Source organism: Arvicanthis niloticus, chromosome 9 (assembly GCF_011762505.2).
Source record: "Arvicanthis niloticus isolate mArvNil1 chromosome 9, mArvNil1.pat.X, whole genome shotgun sequence".
In the NCBI taxonomy this organism is placed as follows: domain Eukaryota; kingdom Metazoa; phylum Chordata; class Mammalia; order Rodentia; family Muridae; genus Arvicanthis; species Arvicanthis niloticus.
In genome coordinates, this window is record NC_047666.1 from 65,712,400 (window position 1) to 65,738,365 (window position 25,966).

The 25,966-nt window shown below is 46.2% G+C and overlaps 1 protein-coding gene across 1 annotated transcript in view; it reads right to left on the reverse strand.

Moving 5' to 3' along the window:
- Positions 1–10,321: 10,321 nt before the first annotated feature.
- Positions 10,322–25,966, reverse strand: part of Tulp3 (TUB like protein 3) — a 40,266-nt gene continuing 24,621 nt past the window's right edge. Inside the window, exons 5-11 of the mRNA XM_034512448.2 lie at positions 17,313–17,434; positions 16,882–17,079; positions 16,112–16,224; positions 15,237–15,351; positions 14,355–14,453; positions 13,368–13,539; positions 10,322–12,475 (exon numbers count right to left, since the gene is read on the reverse strand). Coding sequence (XP_034368339.1) covers positions 12,342–12,475; positions 13,368–13,539; positions 14,355–14,453; positions 15,237–15,351; positions 16,112–16,224; positions 16,882–17,079; positions 17,313–17,434 — 953 coding nt within the window. The 3' untranslated portion in view covers positions 10,322–12,341. The remainder of the gene's footprint in view (positions 12,476–13,367; positions 13,540–14,354; positions 14,454–15,236; positions 15,352–16,111; positions 16,225–16,881; positions 17,080–17,312; positions 17,435–25,966) is intronic.

Here is a 25,966-nt window from a genome sequence, read left to right on the forward strand (position 1 = left end):
GGAATGAATCTGCTGCTGGGGACGTTCTAGCTACTTACATCCGCTGGAAGACACAGAGTCCCTCCACTTAACACCACGTGGCCCATGACTGGTTCGTTTCCTTGCATTCCAAACCGCTCCAGTCCAACAAGCATGTGAAGGCCAAAGTCAAGATGGTTGTGGTCAGAGCTGGTTTTGATGTGGGAAGGGTATTTGTGTTGATTAGGGCCAAGTTAAACTTGAAAACCATGTTAATTAGTGTTAACATATGCTGTTAGGTATTATTTCCATTTCTGTAGTGAACTTTGTCTTTCTAGTCCATGTGGATCATAATCAAAGTATTCATAGGAACCTTCATTACACACGTTCACTCACGTCTGTAACTATGGGACCGGTCAAAGCTGCAAGTAACAAAGGATTGTTTAAAATTTCTCCTTTTCTCTCTCTCTCCTCTCTCTCTGATTTTCGAGACAAGTTTTTTTCTGTGTAACAGCCCTGGCTATCCTAGAACTTGCTCCATAGACCAGGCTGGCCTCAAACTCATAGAGATCCATCTGCCTCTGCCCCACCCCACCCCACCCCCCCAGTGCAGGGATTAAACGTGTGTGCTACAACCACCTGGCCAGATTCTCTAAACAGTGTGCACAATTGATTCTAGAAGGTTTGGGGCTTGTTGGTGTTTCTGTGGGACAGTGGACCATGCCAGGAAACTTGGTAAGATTGAGCGGGGGTTCAGAGTCCCTGGCACCCAGGCACCCACCTGAGACAGTAGGCGGCTCCCTGCTCCCTGCCAGACTCCTGGCCTGGAACACATGTCACACTTCCCACACAGGAAATGTGACCTGTGGTCACGTAGCCCAGAACAGAGTTCTACATGCTAATGAGGTATCTAGAGATCCTGAGTTTAGCCAATGAGCTTCCCTTCATGGACATTCTTCCCTGCAAAAGGTATTTAATCTCTGGTCCACCCTGAGGAGGTAGTATGCATCCATTTTCCACAATGAACAATCAATAAACCATCAAGAACCATTGGGGAGCATGGAGAAGGCCTTAGTCTACAGAGCCAAGCTGCCTAAGCCTCCTGCAGAAAGTCCCTCTGCGATCCCAGACAACCTCTGCTAAGCTAAGGACTTCGCCTAAGAGCTAAACTGGAGTTCCCCCACCGTAACTCCCCAGTCCCACCCTGAGCTCCTCCTCAGCCCAAGGGCCTCCTCTGATCTCTGCTCTTCCTCAACACAACTTCCAGTGGCATCTGGATGTCCAGGAGTCTGAGAACCCCCAGCCCCGGGCTCATCCTCAGCCTGCAGGCCCACTCCGTTCCCAACTCCCTGTGACCCAGTGGCATCTGGACGTCCAGCAGTTTTGGGAGTCACCAGCCCCAGGTTCCCAATCGCAGGCCTGTGGACCCCCAACCCTTCATTCCAGACTCCATGCTGTTTCCAGCGGCGACTAGACACCCGGGAGTCAGGGAACCTCAGCTTCCGCCTCCCACATCCTAGGCTGCGTTTTCCCATCCCCTGAGTGGCAGTTTCCCCTGAGCGGCAGTTTCCCCTGAGCCCAGCACTGGACAGCAGCGGTGGTGCAGGGTAAAAGCAGTCTACATCTCTGCATTCTGCCTTACTAAGCGGCTGGGCTAAACACAAAACCACAACTGCCGCTGCTGCTGTTATTGTTTCGTTTTTTAAGGATTTGCATTTTTTGAAACAACGCCTCACTGTCATCCAGTGTGATCACAAACGTAAAACAATCCTCCTGCCTCAGCCTCCTGAGTGTATGAGCAAACCTTGCCCAATAATTCTTTAAAATTTCTTTTTAAATTTAATTTTTTTTTATTATATGTTGTTTAGCCTACACGTTTGTGCACCACATGCCTGCCTGCTACCTTCAGTCCAGAAGAGGGCGTTGAATACCCTTGGGACTGGAGATACAGGCAATTATGAGGTATCTATCATGTGGATGCTGGGAATTGAACCCAGGTCCTCTGAATGAACAGCCAGTAATCTTAATCACTGTATTAGTGAGGGTTCTCTAGAAAACTTAGAGAATAAGTTAGAGAGATGAGACGGAGCATTTACTAAGATGACTTACAGGCTGCTGTCCAGCTAATCCAACAATGGCTGCCTATGAACGGAAAGTCCAACAATCCAATAGTTCAGTCCACAAGGCTGGAGGTATTGGCTGGTTTTTGGTATATGCTAGAATCCTGAAGAAGTAGTCTTGCTAGGGAGACGAAGTAAGCAGGCAAAGAAAAACTTTCCTCTTCAATGTACTTATATAGGCCTCCAGCAGAAGGCATGGCCCAGATTAGAAATGTTTCTTCCTATCTCAGAGATCCAGATTAGGAGTAGCTCCTCCAGCTGAGGTGAAGGAGGTAGTGAGACGACTGTGGCCTGGTGGACAGCCAATCAAGGGCTGAATTTTCATTTAAATAGTGTGAGGGTTTGTATATGCTTGGCTCCGGGAGTGGCACTATTAGAAGGTGTGGCCCTGTCAGAGTAGGCGTGGCACTGTGGGTGTGGACTTTGAGACCCACATCCTAGCTGCCTGGAAGCCAGTATTCTGCTAGCAGCCTTCAGATGAAGATGTAGAACTCTCAGCTTCCCCTGCACCATGCCTGCCTGGATGCTGCCGTGTTCTTTGATGATAATGGGCTGAACCTTAACCTGTAAGCCAGCCCCAATTAAATGTTGTCCTTTATAAGACTTGCCTTGGTCATGGTGCCTGCTCACAGCGATGCATCCCTAACTAAGACAAATAGCCACAGTTCCATTGAGTGGTGGAGGTGCACACCTTTAATCCTAGCACTTGAGAGACTGAGGCACAGGCAGATCTCTGTAAATTCAAGGCCATCCTGGTTTACACAGTTAAGTTCCAGGTCAGCCAGAGCTACCCAGAGAAACCCTCTCTTGAAAAACAAAACAAACAAAGAGGAAGTGGATCTTCCCACTTCAAATGAAATAACAATCCCTCACAGGTGGGCTCCATTTTTGGATTTTAGCTAATTCCAGATATAGTCAAGTTGACAGCCAAGAATAGCCGTCACCACCAACTGAGCCATCTCTCTCGTGCTGACAATTTCCTTTCATGGCCGTAGACAGGCAACTCACAACTACCTGTAACTCCAGCTCCAAGGAATCTGATGCTTCTAGATCTCTCCCTCTCTCTCTCTCTCTCTCTCTCTCTCTCTCTCTCTCTCTCTCTCTTGGAAAAGAAAGTTAAAAGAATTCAATAAATGAATCTTTGGGAAACATAGACATTTGAAAGCCCTAAGTGGCACTTGGGAGGCAGAGGCAGGCGGATTTCTGAGTTCGAGGCCAGCCTGGTCTACAGAGTGAGTTCCAGGACAGCCAGGGCTATACAGAGAAGCCCTGTCTCAAAAAACAAAAACAAAACAAAACAAAAAAAGAAGAAGAAGAAAAGAAAAAGAAAGCCCCAAGTGATCCAAACCATTTCTCCAAAATGAGGGCTGGCAAGATGGCACAGGGATAATGGTGATTGCCACCAAGCCTGATGACTAGAGAGTTCTGGTCATCTCACCAGCCCTGTAGTCTGCAAAGAAGATGCAGCTGGGGGTTTATCTTGGTGATAGAGGACTTGCCTAGCACACACAAAGCCCTGGGTTCCAACACACGCACCGCAAGGGTGAGGGTCACACTCAGTAGAAGGTTCAGGCCAGTGGTCTTGGGTAAGCCTAGCTTGCTTAAGGATATGAGTGCCATCCCCAGAACTGAAAATAAGGAAATAAAATTAATAAACTCTGGGCAAATTACCTCTGCCACCTCAGGTCCTAATGGTTGAATTATATTCCTTCCCTGTGTTTGGAAAAGCTGACCTCCCATACTTCACAAGGTGATGGTGCTTGAAGGTAAAGTTCTTTAAAGAAGTGATTAAACACCAGTCATAATGACTTGCACCTGTGATCTCAAGTACTCGAGGCTGAGGCAGGTGGATTGCCATGAGTCTGAGGTCAGCTTGGACTATATAATGAATTCTAGACCAGCCCAGGCTATAGAGTGAGACTCTGTTTCAGAAAGAGAAACAGCACAGGTCTGGAGAGATGGCTCAGCAGCCAAGAGCACTTGTTGCTACTGCAGAGGACTGTGTGAAACCTCAGTTCCAGGAAGGAGTTCCATGCGCCCTCTTCTGGCTCTCTTAGGCACTGCAGGCACATGGTGCACAGACATGCACAACGTATTTATTTATTCATTTATTCATTTATTTGTTATGCGTTGTTTTGCTTTGTTTTTCAAAACAAGGTTTCTCCATGTATCCCTAGCGGTCCTAGAATTGGCTCTGTAGATCTGACTGGCCTTGAACTCAGAGATCCTCCTGCCTCTGCCTCCTGAATGCTGGGATTAAAGGCAGGCAGCTCTATTGCCTAGCGCCTTTAAACATTTTAAAATTACATGTATTTGTTTATTGTGTACATGCAGGCTGGAAGACAGCTTCCAGGAGTCACCTTTCTCCTCTCCTCTCCTCTCCTCTCCTCTCCTCTCCTCTCCTCTCCTCTCCTCTCCTCTCCTCTCCTCCCTCTCCTGTTGTCAGGCATACTGTCCTATGGCTGGAAGCCCCTTTATTCACTCACCAGCCCTGTTTTTGTTTCTAAAGAATTACTTATTTTCCTGTGATATGTCTATGTCTGTGTGAGTGTGTGTTCATCTGTGTGGGGCTGGGCTACCCTCAGATGCCAAGAGAGAGCACCATGGAGTCGGAGTTACAGGGATTTGTTACCCACTCGGCCCTGGTGCTAGGTTTGGATTTGAACTCTTGACCTCATGTTTGATCAGCAGGTAGTCCTAACTGCTGAGCCACCTCTCCAGCTACCTCCTGACTTTGAGACAGGATTTAACCTACTTCAGGCTAGCTCTGTTCCCTAGGTCACTAAGGCTGATCCCTCATATGGATAAGATTACCCTTGGAGTCTAATTTTCTACCTCTGCATTCTAAGTTCTGAGAATACAACCTTGCCTTACCAGGCTCCTTGAACATATATGACTTTCTGGAGCCCTGTGGTAGCTGAGAACTAGAGAGACACAGAAACAAAGTTGATCTTCCCTGACTCTGGAGCTGGACAAGTGACACCCTCCAACCTCCACACAGGATACTTGGCCAGAGGACATGTCAACTCGGAAACCAAAAGTTGAGATCTCTGTGGCCTGGTGAACATCCAACCCATGGGAAGAAAAAATGTAAGTATGCAGATTGTCCTGTTTTAAAATTACAGATGAGTCTAAAAGGTGGTCACAGGCCAGGAAGACTCCCGTGCACTGCTGTAGCTCAGATGCGGAATGGTACACAAAGACCCTTGTATAGAAAAGGCTAGTGCCAGCTTGGGCATTAGGACGTGAATAGGCACCTTAGGAGGTGGAGTCTGACAGGAGATCCTTAGGCCATTGGGGTACACCTTCCAGGGCAATGGAGGATCTGGCCTACCCTCCTCGCTTTTGCTTCCTGGGCTGGAGGTGAGTTTTCTTCCCTCCAACTCCTGTCATTTGCTCTCTGACCCCCTAGCCTAGATCCCACCTAACCAAAGGGTTGAGATCCCAAACCCAGGTGCCAAAGACCTGGGAATGTAGTTTAGTTGAAGGGCGGGCATCTGCCTTCCATTTCTGAGGCTCTGGGCTCTACCCTGACACCACAGATTTTAAAAAGAAAACAAAACCAGTCTCCATACCTGCCAGTTTTCCTGCTCAGGCCAACTGTGTGGGAAGGCGGCATGGAAGGACCCCAGGGCTAATGGACAGAAAGGCCAGGCAGAGCTGGACACCATATCCCGGGTCACATACTTTTAAAGTGTTTTTTTTTTTTTTAAATATTGTCCATTAAGCTGGGCATGGTGGTACACACTTTTAAAACTCAGAACTCAAGAAGTAGAGGCAGACACATCTTCATGAGTTGGGTCTAGCCTGGTCTGCATAGTGACTTTCAGACCAGCCAGGACTCCATAGTGAGACAAAACAACACAATTGTCAGTTAAGGTCAGGGCTATTTTCTTAGATGCCTGGTTACTTTTAGTAAAAGAAGAGATGCAGGCACACAGTAGGTAAGGTTAGGACTCACTTCCAGTTGCCCAGCTTCTTTTTTGTGAAGATACCCAGAAAACCACTTTTTCTCTCCTCTCTCCTCTCTCCTCTATTCTCTCTCTCTCTCTCTCTCTCTCTCTCTCTCTCTCTCTCTCTCTCTCTCTCTCCCTCTCTCTCTCTCTCTCTGTGTGTGTGTGCACACGCGCATGTGCATGTGTTTTGTAATAGTGTCTTTCTATGTAGTACTATTTGTCCTGGGATCACTATTTAGGTCAATCTAGCCTTGAACTCACAGAGATATGTCTGTCTCTGGCTCCCAAATGCTGGGATGAAAGCCCTGCACCACCATGCGGCATAAGATCTAATTTTTAAGAAAAGGTATATGAAGCCAGGAGGTGCTGGGCTCACCTTTAATTCCAGCACTCAGGAGCAGAGACAGGGAGATCTCTGAGTCTGAGGCCAGCCTGGTCTACAGATCCAGTTCTAGGACAGCCAGGGCTACACAGAGAAACCCTGTCTTGAAGTACAAAACAAAAGGTGGTGTATGAGTGTTTTGCTCGCATATATTTTAATCCCCAAAATCAGAGGAGAAAGACCACTGACACAAATCATGGCTAAATTCACTAATTAAAGCAAGTAAATAATTAAAGCAAACATTTTTATTGGTGTACACAGGCTGCTAGCCCCTAAGGCAGGATTCCAGAGGTCAGCATTAGATATGAAGAAGATAGATTTTTATAGATCAGGGGTAGGGGTTCCCAAGTGGGGCATATGGGGGGCAAAATAGACAAGGTTGTAGGAGCAGAACTCAAGCATAACAAGTTAGTCATAATAACCATCTGAAACACAGCCATGATCGCAAGGTCCTGTAACAAGGTAGACCTAACAACAGGTCCTTATAACAACCTTTTCAAACAAAGGTAGGGTTGTAAATTGGTTATAAAAATTTTTTTTTGGAAACAAAGACATGGTTACTGTGTCCTGAGACAGGCAGTACAGAACCATTTGTAGTTAAGGTCACAAGTGGGACATAGCCTAATCCTTGAGAAACATGTTTAATTACAAATAGGATGAGCCCAGTTTGTGTTTACTATAAGATAGCTTTCAAGTCTAAGATGGAGGCAGGCTGGTTCATCAATTTGCCTGTGTACCGAGTGTGTTCCTGGTGCCTGCTGAAGTCAGAAGAGGGTGTGGATCCCTGGAACTGAAGTTACTTACAGATGGTTATGAACTGTCGTGTGAGTACTGGAGGTTAAACTCACATCCTCCGGAAGAGCCACAAGTGCTCTTAGCCTCTGAGCCATACACACACACACACACACACACACACACACACACACACACACACACACAAATTTTTTTCTTTTACTAGTTGTCTTAGTTAGGGTTTTACTGCTGTGAAGAGACACCATGACCAAGGCAACTCTTATAAAGGAAAACATTTAACTGTGACTGGCTTACAGGTTCTGAGGTTCAGTCCATTATCATCAAGGTGGGAGCACAGCAGCATCCGGGCAGGCATGGTGCAGGAGGAGCTGAGAGTTCTACATCTTCATCTGAAGTCTGGTTGTGGAAGACTCACTTCCAGGCAGCTAAGCAAGGGTCTTAAAGCCCACACCCGCAGTGCCACACCTATTCCAACAATGCCACACCTCCAAATAGTGATACTCCCTGGGCCAAGCACATACAAACCATCACACAAGAGTTTTCACACTTGAGAGAATTGCTCTGTAATATAGGGTGGTGTGGAAGTCACAAAGTTCCTAAGAACATGTAATGTTCATCATTGGTCACAAGGTGGCGCCAAAACACATCTTACTCTCGAGTCTTTTACTACTTTGGCTGTGTAGACCGGATTGGCCTTAAAGGTTTCTGGCCTCGGCCACTGGAGTGCCGGACTTACAAGCATGTTATACCTTGTTGCTCCTCTTTTTTTTTTTTTTTTTTTTGGTTTTTCGAGACAGGGTTTCTCTGTGTAGTCCTGGCTGTCCTGGAACTCACTCTGTAGACCAGGCTAGCCTCGAACTCAGAAATCCACCTGCCTCTGCCTCCCAAGTGCTGGGAGCTTGTTGCTCCTCAAGACTGAGGCTTAAAAAAAAAAAATTACAACAGCAAACCTTAGATAAAGGGAAACCAGAAAGGGGCCATTCTGTCTGAAGGAATCAATCTGGGGTCAAGGCCTTCTGTGTCCCAGTATCTCCTCCATGGATCAAGATGTCTTTACATCCTTAGGAAATTACATACAGGACAAAAGAATTGACAAGTGTCAACCTAACTGATGACATAACTATTAAAAGACACTTACTTTAGGGCACAGGGACCAGAAGATGGCTCGGTTTATAAAATTTACCTATGAGAGAAGGAAAATTCCTGTTTTGTTTGTTTGTTTTTGAGTCAGAATCTTGCTACATAGCTCTGGCTGTTCTAGAACTCATTATATAGATCAGGCTGGCCTGAAACTCGAGAAGACCTGTCCAGTCTGGTTTGAAGTTTGCAATCCCAGCTCTGGTAGAAAAACAGACTAAACTAGGGCAGTGGTGGCGCACGCCTTTAATCCCAGCACATGGGAGGCAGAGGCAGGCGGATTTCTGAGTTCGAGGCCAGCCTGGTCTACAGAGTAAGTTCCAGGACAGCCAAGGCTATAACCAGAAAAGAAAAGAAAAACAGACTAATCCCTAATCCCTAATCCCTGGTGATACCAGCCAGCCATCTTAGTCCTTGGTGTCACTGGCCACCCAGCCTAGCCTAACCTCTGCACACAGACCTTTTCTCAGAAAATGAGATCACCTAAGAATGACCCTTAAGGCTAACCTCGGGTCTCCACATGCATGTGTACCTTCACACACATGCCCATGAACAGGTGTATACAACCCAGCTACCTACAAATCAGGCTACTTGTCAGATATATCCTCAACTACATAGGTACAGGCTAGCCTAGGGCAACATGAAATTTTTGTCTTAAAAAAAAAAAAAAATCAGAGGCTGAACAGAGTGGGGCACACCTCTGATCCCAGTACCCAAGAGGCAGTGTCGACGGATCTCTGAGTTCAGGACCAGCCTAGTCTATACAGTGAGTTCCAAGCCAGCTAGGACTAGCTATGTGCCATATAAAGACCTTGTTTTTAAAAAGGAAGAAATATTCATACAGGGCCTCACTCAGTACGTAGCCAAAGTTGGTCTCAAAACCCTCCTCACTCAGAAGCCCAAGTCCTTGAATTACAGGCACGTCACCATGCTCAATGACCTTTTCTTAAGACTGTGACGGAGCATGTGTAAGGCCCTGGACTCCATCCCCAGCACTGAAAGAGAAAAATATCTCTAAGTGTTGGATAAAAGTGTTAACAAAGAGATTTGGACCTTAGCACTTGAGGCAGAGGCTGGACAGATGGCTCAGTGGTTAAGAGCACTTGCTGTTCTTCCAGAGGACCAGGGTTCAATTCTTGGTGCTCACACAGTAACTCGTGACCACTTGTAACTCCAGTTAAAGTGGTTTCAGTGCCGTTACCCTCTCTGTGGGCACCAGGCACACATGTGCACAAATATGTGCAGAAAGAAAAAAAAAAACTATACACCAAAAAAAAAAAAATTACTGAGACTTGCCTCCATCCCATCAAAAAACACCCCAGGGGTCATAATACACCTTAGTCACATAAAATTATGCAAAAGAAAAACATCAGGCTATTAGGAACTAAATTCTCAGCTGGGGCTTTTGACTTTTTCTGTCTTTATTGTTAATGGGGGGGAGTAAAAACTCATAAAGTCTGTAGGTGCAAGCTTTCTCTCCACGTGTCAGTATCAGGTGACACACGGTTCATTAAATGTGGACAGAGCTTAGTTTCAGCGCTGGAGAGGCTGAGGTAGGAGGGAAATGAGTTGCAAGGCAGCCTGGGCTATACGTTCCAGTGTAGCCTTGAATATACAAGATCCTATCTAAGCGCGTGCGTGCGTGCGCGCGCACACACACACACACACACACACACACACACACACACACACACACGTAGATCTGTTTTACTGTTAGATATTTGACTTCTTTTGATGTACCAGTGAACAAAAGCCAACAGAAGATCCAGGAGGCTGACCAGTGTGGGCGTCCAAGATGCAGCAGCCTGGCGATCCAGGGCCCCTGGCACATTCTGCTCAGTTCCATGATCCATGCAGAGCTCCGAGACCTTGAGTATGCACATCTACACTGCCTCCTAAACAGGTTTCTTAGTCTGTGGTGCCCGCCCCCACCCCAGACCTTATTCTGCTGCTACTTGGCTCAAAGAACACACAAGAGGAGGAACCCCAAGGGACTGGATTCTGGGAAAGCGACATCTTTATATAAATTATCTTTATTTATATGCCATACAAAAGGTATAAACAGGATTCATGTAAAACCTGCACACTCAAGCTCAGAGTCCGTGAAATGGGATCATACAGCTCTCTAAGCTGGACAGAAAGGTCAGACCCGGTGGCCCGTAGCCCCACCCCCTTTAAGTGGAAAGGAATGAGCAGCTTTCAGCTCAACAAGGGTGGCTTTGCCAGGGAAAGTGGGCAGCAGAGGTGTGTCAGGTTTCGGAGCACATCTATGAACAAGGCACTTAATGGGAAGCATGCCTGAGGCAGAACAATGACTTCTGAAAGGACAGGCAAGACACTGGGTTAGCACAGGCCTGACCTTCCAGATCTCACGCCATCATCACGCAGCTGTGTGATGCTGAGCAGGGAGCAAGGGGACGCAGGGATGAAGGGACCTCCTCCACACAGGCAAAACCATGGAGCGGTCGCCAGCGACCCTTCACCCATTCTGGGAAGCGGTTTGGGAGTGGGGGACCACTGAGGGTATACCTAAAGTTTTTGACTTCTCAAGTTCAGGTACATGGTAGGCTGGGGAGCTTGAGGAATTTGTCATAATTTGCTGGCAGACGTTCATGATCTCAAAGCCTCAGTGTGCCGGGCAGTGTCTGCACTGATGTGGGCCCAGGCTTCGAGGCTGGAGGACAAAGCTGACAGCAAAGGCCTGTGGAGTGTCAGCCAGGCGGCCTTCTCACCAAGACTCTTGCTGCCTCTGACAAGACACTAGATTAAGATGCTGGAGAGTGAGGATTCCAGAGACCTGGCCACAGTCATGATTCTGAGATGGCTGCCTACCAACCCACTCTGAGGACAAGCAAGAGGGAGGCTGGGACAGCAGAGCCTTTCAGACCCACAAACAAGTTAGTGTCATATGCCCCGTGATGGCAGATGACACTCTACAGCCATAATCTCAGTGAGGCAAAAGCTACCAAGAGTAGATCCAGCAAGAATTCCTCTTAAGAGTCAGTCTGTTGCCAGGCACAGTAGCACACCCCTTTAATCCCAGCACTTGGGAGGCAGAGGCAGGTGGATCTCTGAGGCCAGCCTGGTCTACAGAACAAGTTTCAGGACAGCCAGGGCTACACAGAGATCCATGGGAAAAATAAAAAAAATAAAAATAAAGTCAGTCTATGGCTACTGAAAAGTAAACCACGCCCTCTCTCCACTTGTGTTCTGGAAGATGCTCCAGCCTTGGAGGACAGGGACATGACCCAAGGCAGGCCTGCAAAGCAGAGTCACAGGCCAAAGTAGGCCAATGCCCTCTTTGTAAATAAAGTTTTACTGGGACACAGCTACACTCTTTGTGCACCAACTAGTTATGGCTGTTTTTGTGCTAAAGAAGCTGACTGAAGTCAGTGCAAGAGACACTATGAGATCACTGGCTGAGAAAGTCTGCAGGCTCCCGGGCTAAAGGCATCTGAGGGAATAGCCCCCTTTTGAATGGGTCTTCAAAAAAAGGAGGCCCAAGTATTTAATCATTAGAACCTGATTCTGTTGGAAGTGCTCAAGCACATGGAAGCTACAGTCACCACACAGAATCTGTGGTACAGTCAGGAGACACCAGTGTGCCCGGGTGTCTATATCTCCCATATCTTACACTCTGATCTCTCACCCATGAGAAGCTGTAATCTATGACCAGGTCTCTCAAGTTCAGAGAAGGCATGAACGAGTGTGTGGACACATGCATTCACGTGTGTATGTGTATGAATGTATAAACACACACATGCACATTCACACACACACTCGATCATTCCCGGGGGGGGGGGGGGGCAGAATGTCACTCTTCTTGTGCTGGGGCAGGGGCAGGGGCAGGGGCAGGGGCAGGGGCAGGGGCAGGGGCAGGGGCAGGGGCAGGGGCAGGGGCAGGGGCAGGGGCAGGGGCAGGGGCAGGGGCAGGGGCAGGGGCAGGGGCAGGGGCAGGGGCAGGGGCAGGGGCAGGGGCAGCAGCTTTCTGCTCCTGAAGGCTCTGTGGTGAAGGAATCCCCTGCTTGCTGCTTCTCATTCACACGCCAGCTTGCTGTCAAAGCTGGACAGCCCGATGGCGAAGGCTTGGAGTGCACACAGTGGGTAGTTATAGTCCAGCGTGAAGACGTCGTCAGCCACGCGGCCGAACTGCATGACTATGTAGTCGGCTGGAAACAGAAAGAACCCGTTAGAGCCGTCGTTCCTGACCTTTGCGCCAAGATTTCTCCGTGGGTCGAGCAACCCTTTCACAGGGCTCACGTGTCAGATACCCACGCTACGATTCGAGACAGTAGCAACATTACAGTTATGACGCAGCAGTGAAAATGACCGTATGGTTGGGGGGGTCACCACGATGCGAGGGACCGATGACAGGATCGCAGCGTCAGGGAAGTTGAGAACCACACTGTGTTGGAGGTTAATGTGGTCGTACTGGGAGGTGGGGGTGTGGGGAACCACAAGTTCTCTTTAAATATAGGCAATGGAGGGTCGGGGGAAGTGGCTCAGTGGTATAGCACCTGCCAGGGATGTGGGAGGCACTAAGTTCTAGCCTTAGCTTCACGCAGAAAATAATAAAGGAATAAAGAAAGTAGAGAGCTTGCCTCTAGGTGTGGTGGTGCATACTTGTCATCTTAGCACTTAGAAGGCTGAGGCAGGAGGATCACAGTTCAACCCACTGGGACTACAAGGTGTGACCTCGTCTCAGAAACGTAAAGCCACTCATTTTCTATGTCTGTTCTCCCTACAGACTGGGAAATCATTCCTGACTACCATGGGGCGGGGGGCGCAGGAAGAAAGCCTGGGGAAGCTGGTGGGCTCAGAGGACAGGCTGCAGTCACCCGGCTGGCTTTCATGAGGTCACTTGCACCTGGGTCCTAATGGCCTCACCCAACAAACAGTCCTTTGATGTACCACGGAAAGGCGCTCACCCACCTCTCTTCCCAAGAGATCATTTTTCAATCACTCCCTCCTGGATGGCTTCCAGGCCACCGTGGATGCGGTCGCTTCCGAGCCTGCGCAGGGTACATCTCCCAGTCCCACCCAGCTCTTCCCAGCACTTACGGTCATTCCCGTGGACTATCTGGAAGTTCTTCACAGACGCCTGGGTGACTCTGCCGTGAAAGTTCAGGACGTAGGACTGGGTGTCATCGTTCCACACCGGGGCCTTGTTGTGCAGTTCGATCAGGTTCTCCATGGATTTGTTCTGCCATTTTGAAAGCAAGCTCTCCTGCTCCTATGTGGAAGGAAAACAACTGCTTTGTCATTTACCCACAATCCTGAGAGTCAGAGAAAAGGCCCGCCCACCTCTTCACCTCAGAAAGGTTGATACTCATCAGAGGACCAAAGGCAGCACAAGCTACGGGAGTCATTTTTTTTTAATTTAATTTTATTTTTTACTTATTTACTTACATCCCACTCATGGCTCTCCTCTTGGTCACTGTGGGATTCCTTTTTAAGGATTTTTTTGTTGTTGTTTGGTTTTTTGAGACAGGGTTTCTCTGTGTAGTCCGGGCTGTCCTGGAACTCACTCTGTAGACCAGGCTGGCCTCGAACTCAGAAATCCGCCTGCCTCTGCCTCCCAAGTGCTGGGATTAAAGGCGTGCGCCACCACCGCCCATCGAATTTTTTTTTTTTTAATCACTGATTTTTGTTTTAATTTGAAGTTACATGTAATTGTGAGCCACCACGTGGGAACTGGACCTGGGAATTGAACCTGGATCCTCTGGGAGAGGAACCAGTGCTCTTAACCACTGAGCCATCTCTGTAGACCCAGCCTTGAGGTTCTGATGTTCTAGCATTTCTTAAATCAGCATCTCTGGATCCTACTCTGGGGATCGGGAGTAGCGGCTTTCCTGATGAACGGTAAGAGAAGCGGTCCAGCCTGCTTTTCCCTTCCGTTTCCAGAAAGCAGTGTCTTAAACTGCTCTCTGCTGCATTGTATTACTGCATTAAAAGTGTATTACTGAGTCTTAGAGACCTTTGATGGTGGAATATAATTTCTCTTCTGTCTTTGAGACCTGGTTTCATTGGGAATATGTTTTTACTTACATTTCGTGGTCGAAATGGGATGCGTTCATGATTCATATTCATCCCTGGAATGATCACAGACATTTTCCTAGGGCCTTTGAAACCGAGAACATTTGTTTCCTGAAAGACAGTAAAGGAAGGCAGAATTTGGAAACAGAAGGGAAAAAGAAACTGTTCTACTTTTACAGGCAATTTCCTCTGGCACAGAAACCTCTGCACCAAGAGCACCAAAACCAGTTCCGTTTCCAGAGACCGAGAACTGGACACAGGAAGTCAGGCGTGGTGGCACACGCCTGCGCACGCGTGTCTTAGGACATGGAAGGCTGACGTGAGAAGACTGCTTAAGGCCAGGAGTTTGGGGCTAGCCTAGGCAAAGTAGTGAGCCCTGGTCACGGGAGGAAGGAAAAAAGGAAAGAAAAGAAAGCCAGTCGTGGTGGTACACACCTTTAATCCCAGAATTCAGCAGGTTGAAGCAGGAAGGTTGAGAGTTTGAGGCCAGCCTGGAAAATGCAGGAAGGCTAGGGCAGACAAGGAGACCCTGTCTAGAAAGAAAAAACAAAACAAAAAACAACAACGAAAAAAAAAAAAAAAAAGGAAGAAAGAGAGAAAGAAAGAAGGAGGAGCAGAGGGAAGGAGGGAAAGATTAAATGCAAAGAGATGGCTTTAATCTTAATTTATGTTTTATTGTAGCCTCTGACCAAAGTGTGAGCATCAGGAAAGGGAGGCTAATGCAGAGTGGATCGTAACTGAACCTGGTGATCTAAATCCACTTGAAATGATGTCAGCCCCTAGAAGGGGGTCAAGGAAACAAGGGAGGCGGAGGGAGAAGAGCTGGCTTGGGGCCTGGCGGGCATGCAGGAGGGCACAGCGGGGAGCACCAGTGGAGGCAAGAGGAGCACTTACATAGCAAATGGCAGCCAGCTCCTGTCGGGTGTGGGCCTTCTCCACCAGACCCTGGGCCTTGACTGGGTTGACACCATGGTCATACACTGTGAACTTGGTCCCCATGAGATTGGATCTAGTATCGGGAGAGAAACCTGCCATGATGACCCGCAGTCTGACTTTTGAGGACGGAAGTGGAGGGGGGACCTGTCTGCCTGCTTGCCAGATGCCAGCACGGCCACAATTTGATATTTTCTTTTTTAAACATATTTATTTTAAAGAATTTAATACAAATAACTAATTTTATTAATGATTTATTAACATTAAATAATTTAATAAAATAAGTTACATTATTCTTTTAGTTTTCGAGACAAGTTCTCTCTGTGTGGCCCTAGCTGGCCTGGAACTCGTGGTCCACGTGCTTCCAAGCTCTGGGTCAAAGGTGTGCACCACTATGTCTCAAGATTTTCTTGTAACATTTTGCCTTTTGGTTTTTCAAGATCTGTGTAGCCATGGCTGGCCTGGAACTCACTCTGTAGACCAGGCTGGCCTTGAACTGAGGTCCACCTGCCTCTGCCTCCCCAGGGCTGGGATTAAAGGTGTGTGCCACCACCACCCTGCTTATTTTTTTTCTTTTTAAGATTAACACAGCTATGTATTTGAATCATGAAAAGAAATAGCAAAAGCTAGAGATGTCATTCAGTGGTAGAGCAGCTGCATACCAAGTGTAAGGCCTCGGGTTTAACCCCTAGTAACAAAGAAGGGTACAAGATGACCAGGCTGGAGGCAGGGCATTGGAAGAGGGGCTGGGGCGGGAGGAGGAAGGATACAACAACCATTACTCTGAAATCACAGAACTACAGAAGGACCAGGCCAGTGATCTGAGGCTCTGTCACCTGAGTTTGCCGATGTAACTTTCCCCTTCACGAGACAAGTCTGTCGGGTCTGTGGAGACCAGGTAGTTTGATGTTTTGCTCTTTTTCCGCTTCCTACCAGCTAGAAGAAATATCTGAGGAAAGAAAAAGGCCAGTCAAGCAAGTACCAGTCCAGTGAGTCTACAGACTTTATCAGTACCCTACCATATACAAAGAAATCAATCTTGGGGCCCAGTATGGTGGACTTGTAATCCTGGCACTCAGGAGGCAGAGGCAGGAGGATCTCTGTGAATCTGAGATTCTACAGAGTGAGTTCCAGGACAGCCAGGGCTACATAAAGAGACCCTGTCCTAAAAACCAAAAACAAAAAAACCCAACCAACAAAAAAAAAAAAAAAAAAAAAAAACCAAAAAATCCCATAAAAATAAGTAAATATACAAATGAAAGCCAGCCAGCACTTAGTGGGTCAGCTCCACCAAGGCAGGAGGTTGAGCTCTACCCTAACACAGGGAAACACTTCTCCACTTGAAGGTGGGCAGGGGTGAGGGACTAGAGAGCCTGCCCATGCCCACGATGACACTAAGCACAGGACTTCTGGGCACACGACCCACTGTCAGGTGCTGTGTGGTCTAACCAGAGGGACTTCCTGGACATAATCAATTCTACAACAGCCTTGTCCTTTTGGGAGCAGCTTAGGCTTAGGAAGTGGCTTGATGGAGAGGTACCTGCTTAGCATACGTGACGTTTTATCCCTAGCTCTGGAAGGAAATGGCCTAGGATGGACCCCGTACCTTGCGGTTCTCCTCTTTCTCCAGGTGCATGTAGTAGGTGGGGAAGAGGCCGCGGTCCATGCCCTTCTTATCCCTGGTTACTCTGCACTTTACTGTGACACCCCGAGGGGCAGGACTATACGCAAAGTCCTCTAAATTCTCTACTTCTCCGAGCTGGGCATCACCCTGCTGGGCTGTCACACCGGAAGCTCCTGTCTCCTGAAAACAGAGTTCAGTGTGAGCAGCCAGAATTGGGCACAAACATCACCCCTGCAACAGACACTGGGTGGACAAAACCCTCTGGTTCTCCCCGACCCTGTCTTCAGTCAGGGGTGACCTTGACCTTTTGGCAAGGGGTGACCTGACGGGTCAAACGGAATCAGGAGTCCCGAGGTAAACACTTCTCGGTGTCTGGGGACAGTCCCACTAGCTGCTGCTTCAGCACAACATACCGAGGCTGCTTTCTGGCTGGCTGCAGCACTCTCCTTCTCTGAACGAGCTGATGGGGAGCTGGGGTTGTCCCCATCTTCCTCCTTGTCAGGCTCCTCGTCATAGTTCACACTACTCAAGATGCCTGGCAAAAAGGGAAACACTGTCAGAAGCTGCCAACTGTGACTGGAAAAGATCATATTAGAAATAAAGAATATGGAGGGACCCCAGGTAAGACCCTGCTCTATGCCTGCCAACTCCCCTTAAAGCACACCAAACTGCTGTAAATTGTACCCTACCACCTGGGCTCCACATTCTGGCATATGACTTCAGTAGAAGACCTCTACTTTCCCAGATCCCAGGTTCTAGGGACCATAGAGACAACTTTGGCACCCAAAACCCAGAAGTCAAACAGACCACAAAACACCAGAGACAACCTACTGAACCTGAAGTCTTGTGTGGTCATCAGAAGCCCAGGCCACTCAGGTCAGAAGACCAGAAAGGAAACAGAAACCAAGGGGGAAAACATCCAAAAAAAAAAAAAAAATACCCATCTAACAAAGGTAAACTCAGAAATTAGCACCTAAACCTCCAATAACGGCAAACCCATACAAACAGAGGCGAGTGTCAGAACGTCAGAAACAGCCAGGGTACCACCTATGACAACCATCCTATTGCAGCATGCCCTGGATATCCCAATACAGCTGATGAAACACAAGGAAATGACCTGAATTCTAATCTTATGAAGATGATGCAGGCTGTTAAAGAGGAAGTGACTAAATCGCTTTATAAAATATAGGAAAATACAGTCAAACAGGTAAGGAAAATGAATAAAACTGTTCCAGGTCATTTTCATGACCTGAAAATGGAAACAGAATCACACACACACACTGAGGCAACACTGGAGTTAGAAAACCTAGGTAAGCAAACAGGAATTACAAACACAAGCATCACCAGTGGAATACAAGAGATGGAAAAGAGAATCTCAGGTGTAGAAGATACGTGATAGAAGAAATCGATATGTCAGTCAAAGAAAATGTTCAATCAGGCTGGTGAGTTGGCTCAGCAGTTAAGAGCACTGACTGCTCTTCTGGAGGTCGTGAGTTCAAATCCCAGCAACCACATGGTGGCTGACAACCATCCGTAATGAGATCTGATGCCCTATTATGGGGTGTCTGAAGACAGCTACAGTATACTTACATATAATAATAATAATTTAAAAAAAAACATAAAAAAAAACTTTGGGCCGGAGGGAGCGGGGCCAGGGCAAGAGGGAGAAGGGAAGGGGGGTGGTGGTGGTGTTAAATCTAAAAACTTCCTAACACAAAACATCCAGGAAACCTGGGATACCATGAAAAGACCAAACCTAAGAATAATAGGAAGAGAAGAAGAAGAGTTCCAGCTCTAAGGCCCAAAAAAATATTTTCAACAAAATCATAGAAGAAAACTTTCCAGCCGGGAAGAGGTGGTGCACGCCTTTAAACCCAGCACTTGGAAGTCAGGTGGATTTCTGAGTTCTAGGCCAGCCTGATGTACAGAGTGAATTCCAAGACAGCCAGGGCTACACAGAGAAACTCTGTCTCGAAAAAACAAAACAAACAAACAAAAACTTTCTTAACCTAAAGAAAGAGGTGTCTATAAACATATAAGAAGCTTATAGCACAGCAAATAGATTGGACGAGAAAAGAAAATCCCCACACCACATAATAACCAAAACACTAAATGTACAGAACAAAGAATATTAAAAGCTGCAAGGGGAAAAGGCCAAATAACATATAAATGCAGACCTATTAGAATTACACAACACTTCTCAATAGAGACTCTAAAAGCCAGAAGGGCCTGGGCAGATGTCTTGCTGACTCTAAGAGACCACAGATGTCAATCTAGACTACTATATGCAACAAAACTTCAATTACCATAGGTGGAGAAAACAAGATATTCCATGACAAAACAAAATTTAAACAATGCTTATCCATAAATCAGCTCTACAGTACATACTAGAAGGAAAACTCCAACCCAAGGCTAACTACATCCAAGAAAACACAGGAACTAATTTTACATCAGCAAAAACAAATGAAGGGAAGCAACACACACACACACACACCACACAAAACCACTACCACCATCGAAATAACAGGAATCATGGGTCATTAGTGTATTTCAATATCAGTGAGATTATACTAATGAACTCAATTCCCCAATAAAAAGACACAAACTAACAGAATGGACTCCAAAACAAGATCCATCCTTTTGCTGCATAAACACAACTCAACATCAAAGATAGACACTACCCCAGAGTAAAGCAATATAAAGATTTTCCAAGCAAATGGACTCAGAAGCAAGCAGGTGTAGCCTGTTAGGGTGTAGTCTTAAAATCTTTGCTCGGATGGCCATGCTACAAGCCCCTTCTGGCATCCCCTTTGTGTTACCCACCTTTAGCTCCGGGAGGTTTCCACGCCACCAGCTCCCACCCAAGAACCTTGAATCCGAGGATGAAAGACACACACACACAGGCTCTTACTTGACAGCTTGCTTTCTAGGCACAACTGCTGGGTGCAGATATCTCACAGCTGGAAAAGTTTGCCCTCACCAATTTATTACCTCCGTCTCTCCACCTGCCCTAATCTTAGTGGCTAGTCCCACCTAGGCCCTGCCAAACACCCTTGGCTACCTGCCTGTTTCGGAGGCCGCAGGAAGTCTTACATTGTTGTTGCGTTCTTCTTCCTCCAAAGCATAGCTGAAAAGCCCCTCTCCTTCCCTGTGTCTGTCTTTTCCCTCCTGGGATCTGGAAGTCCTGCCTGTACCTTCAGCCCAGCAATTGGCCCCTGGCCTTCTTTATTGACAAATCAAGAGCCAACTGGGGAACAGCATTAGCATCAGAACCTCCCCTTACAGTAGCCATTATAATAATTAACAAAACAGACCTAAATTAAGTAATCAAAAGAGATGGGGAAAGATATTTCATACCCATCAAAGGAAAAATTTACCAAGATAATGTCTCAATTCTGAGTATCTATGCCCCAAATGTACCACGGGCACCCACATTGGCAAAGAAACTTTACTAAAGCTCAAAGCACACATTGAACCTCACACATTAATAGTGGGAGACGTCAACATCCCAAGGTCATCCAGATGGAAACTAAACAGAGAAATAATGAAACTAACAGATATTATGAATCAAATGGACCTAACAGATATCTACAGAACATTTTACCCAAACACAAACTATAACTTCTTCTCAGCACCCCATGGTACTGTCTCCAAAACTGACCATATAGTCAGTCACAAAACAAGCCTCAACAGATACAAGAAAACTGAAATAACCACCTGTATCTTATCAGACCACCATGAAGGTATAGACTTCAGAAACAACAGAAGCTTACAAACTCATGGAAACTGAACAACTTTCTACTCAATGACTAGGTCAAGGAAAAAGAAAGAAAGAAATGAAAGACTTTCTAGATTTCAATGAAAATGAAGTCACAACATACCCAAACTAATGGGACATAATGAAAGCAGTGCTAAGAGGAACATTCATAGCACTAGGTGCCTTAGAAAGGGACCTAATGAGATCACATACTAGTGACTTAGTAGCACACCTGAAAGCTCCAGGACAAGAAGCCAAAGACACCCAAGAGGGGTAGACGAAGGAAACAAACAAACTCAGGGCTAAAATCAATAAAATAGAAACAAAGAAAAACAAATAATCAATGAAACAAAGAATTGGTTCTTTGCAAAAATCAGTAAGAAAGACAAACCCATAGTTAAACTAACTAAAAGGCAGAGAGAGAGAGAGAGAATATTCAAATTAACAAAATCAGAAATGAAAAGGGGGACATAACAATAGACACCCTGGAAATTCAAAAAATCATTAGGCCTTACTTCAAAAACCTGTACTCCACAAAATTGGAAAATCTAAAAGAAATGGACAATTTTCTTGAAAGATACCATTTGCCAAAGTTAAGTCAAGACCAGATAAATAATCCACATAGATGTATAACTCCTAAGGAAACAGAAGCAATTATTAAAAGTTTCCCAACCAAAAAGAGCACAGGGCCAGATGGTTTTAGTAGAAACTCTATTAGACTTTCAAAGACATGCTAATACTAATACTCCTCAAAAGAGAAACAGAACATTGCTAAATTCATTTTGTGGGGCTAGAGTCACCCTGATACTTAAACCACACAAAGACTCAAAAAGAAAGAAAATTTCAGACCAATTTTTCATATGAGCATCAATAAAAGATTCTCAAACCAAATCCAAGAACACATCAAAAACATCATCCACCATGATCAAGTAGGTTTCATTCCAGAGATGCAGGGATGGATGAAACCCCTCATGATAAAAGTCTTGGATAAAAATCACATTCATAACATAAGTAAAGCAATATACAGCAATCCAATAGCCAACATCAAATTAAATGGAGAGAATCTCAAAGCAATTCCACTAAAATCAAGACTAAGAAAAGGCCGTCCACTCTCTCCATATCTATTCAATATAATACTTGAAGTTTTACCTAAAGCAATAAGACAACTAAAGGAGATCAAGGGGACAGAATGGAAAGGAAAAAGTCCAAGTATTGCAATTTGCAGATGATATGACAGTATACGTAAGTGACCCAAAAAATTCTACCAGAGAACTCCTATAGCTAATAAACACCTTCAGCAAAGTGGTTGGATATAAATTAATTAATCAATTAATTTTGTAGTCCTCCTATATAGAAATGATAAATGGGCTGAGAAAGAAATTAGGGAAAGAATACCCTTCACAACAGCTGCAAATAACAGAAAATACCTTAGTGTAACTCTAACCAACCAAATGAAAGACCTATGTGACAAGGACTTCAAGAACAAAGAAACTAAAGACTATATCTGAAGTTGGAAAGATCTCCCATGCTTGTGGATTGGTAGGATCAACATAGTAAAAATGGCCATCTAACAAAAGCAACCTACATACAGATTCAATGCAATTCCCACCAAAATTCCAACATAGCTCTTTACAGACCTCGAAAGAGCAATTCCCAACTTCATATGGAAAATAAAACAAATAAACAAACAAAAAAACCCCAAAAAAACCACACAGGCTACCTAAAACAATCCTGAACAATAAAAGAGTCATAATAATAAAACCCAGATGATATTGGAATAAAAACAGACAGGTTGATCAATGGAATCGAATCAAAGACCCAGATGTAAATCCACACACCTATGGACACTTGATTTTTGACAAAGAAGCCAGAACCATACAGTGGAAAAATGAAAGCATCTTCAGTGAATGGTGCTGGGCTAACTGGATGACTACATATAAGAACGAATATCTGCCATATCTAACACCCTGCACAAAACTCAAGTCAAAATAAAACCAGATATACTAAACCAGAGAGAAGAGAAAGTGGGGAATAATCACGAACACACTGGCACAGGAGACAACTCCCTGAACAGAACACCAATAGCTCAGACACCAAGATCAACAATTAATACACAGGACCTCATGAAACTGAAAAGCTTCTGTAGGCAAAAGACACTGTCAAAAGAACAAAATGGCAGCCCACAGAATGGGAAGAGATCTTTACCCACTCTATCTGACAGAAGGCTACTAAGATATATAAAGACCTCAAGAAACTAGACATCAACAAACCATATAACCCAATTTAAAACTGGGGTGCATAGCTGGGCTTGGTGGTACACACCTTCAATCCCAGCACTCAGAAGACAGAGCAGGCGGATCTCTATGAGTTTGAGAACAGCCTGGTCTACAAACTGAGTCCAGGACAACCAGGGCTCTGGTACACAGAGAAACCCTGTCTCAACGACTGCCTCCCCAAACAAAACAAAACAAAAAAGGATGGGGGGGGGGTTGTCATGTACAGATCTAAACAGAGAATTCTGAACAGAGAAATGTCTAATGGCTGAGGAACACTTGAGGAAATGTTCAACATCTTTAGCCATCAGGGAAATTCAAACGAAAATGACTCACATCCCATCTTAACACTGCCAGAATAGTTAAGATCAAAAACTCAAGTGACGCCAGCTCTTGCTGGCGAGGCTGTGGAGCAGAGGGAACACCCCTCCACTGCTGGTTACAGTCACTTATGAAAACAATATTATTATTATAAAACAATATTATTACTATACAGTCACTTTGGAAAACAATTTGGCAGTTTCTCAGAAAACTGAGAATAGTTCTACCTCAAGACACAGCTGTACCCAAAAGATTCTCCACCATATCACAAGGACAGTTGCTCAACTATATTCATAGCAGCTCTATTCTTAATAGCTAGAAACTGGAAACAACCCAGATGTTCCTCGACCAAAGAATAGATAAAGAAAATGTGGTACATTTACATAATGGAATACTACTCAGCTATTAAAAACAAGGACATCATGAAATCTGCAGACAAATGGATGGAATAAGAAAAAAATCATCCTGAGTGAGGTAACCCAGACCCAGAAAGACAAATATGGTGTGTAGTTATAAAGTAGAGAATAACTGTTCTACAATCCCCAGACACAAAGAAGCTAAGTGACCAGGAGGACTCAAGGGGGCACATGGGAATCTCCCTGAGAAGAGGAGATAAAACAGACATCCTGGGGGATGACCTGATGGGAGCGGGGATGAGGACAGGAGGGATCAGGTGGGAGAGGACAGAGGGAGAGAGCACTGGGAGAAACAACTGGAACAACTGGGGTGGGAGGGTGGGAGGGGCATCTCTAGAATGAGCTAGAAACTTAGTACAGTGGAAACTCCCAGGACTCTATGGTCGTGACCCTACCTAAGACTCGCAATGGCGGATATGGTGTCTGAACCAGCCATTTCCTGTAACCAGGCAAAACTTCCAATGGAGAGACTGGGACACCAAGCCCACCACAAATCCTTCCACCTACAATTATACCCCTATAATATGTGTAGGGGTAAAGATGGAGCAGAAGCTGAGGGAATGAACGATGTCTGGTCCAGCCTGAGACCCAGGCCATGACAGGGAGCCCACCCCTGGCACTGCTAATGATACTCTGCTATACCTGCAGATAGGAGCCTAGCATAACCATCATCAGAGAGGCTGCACCCAGCACTTGATGATGGAAAGAGAGGCGGAGACCCATAGCCAAACATTAAGCGGAGCTTGGGGAATCCTGGGTAAGACAGGGAGGAAGAATTGAAGGGGCCAGAGGAATCAAGGACACTAAGAAAATGCACAGAATCAACTAGCCTGGGCCCAGAGGGGACTCACAGAGACCAACCAAAGAGCACGTGTGGGACGGACCTAGGCCCTTCGTACACACAGTACAGTTGATCCTCATGTGTCATGTGGGACCCCTAACAGAGGTAGCATAAGCTGTCTCTGACTCTGTTGCCTGCCTGTGGGACCCTTTCCCCTACCGGGCTACCCCAATGGCAGAAGATAGGCCTAGTCTTACTATAATGATATGCCGAGGCTGGGTGATATCCACGGAAGGTCCCCCCCTTTTTCTGAAGTGAAAAGGAGGAGTGGAGAAGAGAGGAGGGGGAGGGGGACATGAGAGGTCAGGGCTGGGAGGAGAGGAAGGAGGGGAACTGTGGTAAGGATGTAAAGTAAATTTAAAAAAAGAAAAGAAAGAGCTTTACAGGCTGACGATGCAGACAGCACTTGGGAGCAGAGGCAGGTGGATCTCTGTGAGTCTGAGGCCAGTCTAGTCTACAGAGTGAGTTTCAGAACAGCCAACGCTACACAAAGAAACCCTGTCTTAACCCGGTTCCAAAAAGAGGAATTAAAAATTTTTTTTCCTGCTTAAGACATTCCCAAGTGGGGCCAGCAAGATGACTCACTGGGTAAAGGTGCTTGCTGCCAAGGTTAACAACCTGAGACCAATTCCTGGAACCCACATGGTAGAAAGATCTGACTCCCTAAAGTTGCTCTCTGACCTCCACATGTATGCCGAGGTATGTGCGCGTGCACACATACACACACACACACACACACACACACACACACACACATCATCATCATCACCATCACCATCACCATCACCATCACCATCACCATCACCATCATCATCATAATAGAAGCAGCAGCAGCAGCGGCAGTAATAAATTGCTAACTGGAACCAGGTCTGGTAGAGTACATGCTTGTAGTCCCAGTACTCAGGAGGCAGAAGCAGGACTATGAAGTCAAGGCTATCCTTGGCTACAAGACAAGCTCGAGGCCAGCCTGGGCTACATGAGACCTGTCTCACCACTACCTCCTATTATGTTTTAGGCAAACTCCGAAGTCTTGCTATGGCCTCCTATGGAATCTGTGCCTTCTTTTCCTGTTTGTTTGAGATAAGAGTCTCACCATGTAGCTCTGGCTATCCTAAATTCAGTTTGTAGACCAGGATGACCTCGAACACACCAAGATCTGCCTGCCTGTGTCTCCTGAGTGCTAGGAATAAAGGCGTGTGCCACTGCACCCTACATCTCTATGCCCAGAACTCACCCTTCTGAGCCCTCCAGGCTCGCCCTGCTCACTCACTCTCCCTCCCTCCCTCTCTCCCATCGGACCACATCTGGCTTCATGGCTGCCCTCTCAGTGGGCCAGCTCCTGTGCTGTCAGGCCTCCTTGCACTTCCTCTGGGAAGCTGGCATACCATCCAGTCTGGGTTAGGAGCATCCAGGGACGCTCTGGTACCTTTTCACCTCTAGCACAAAGAAACAACTATTT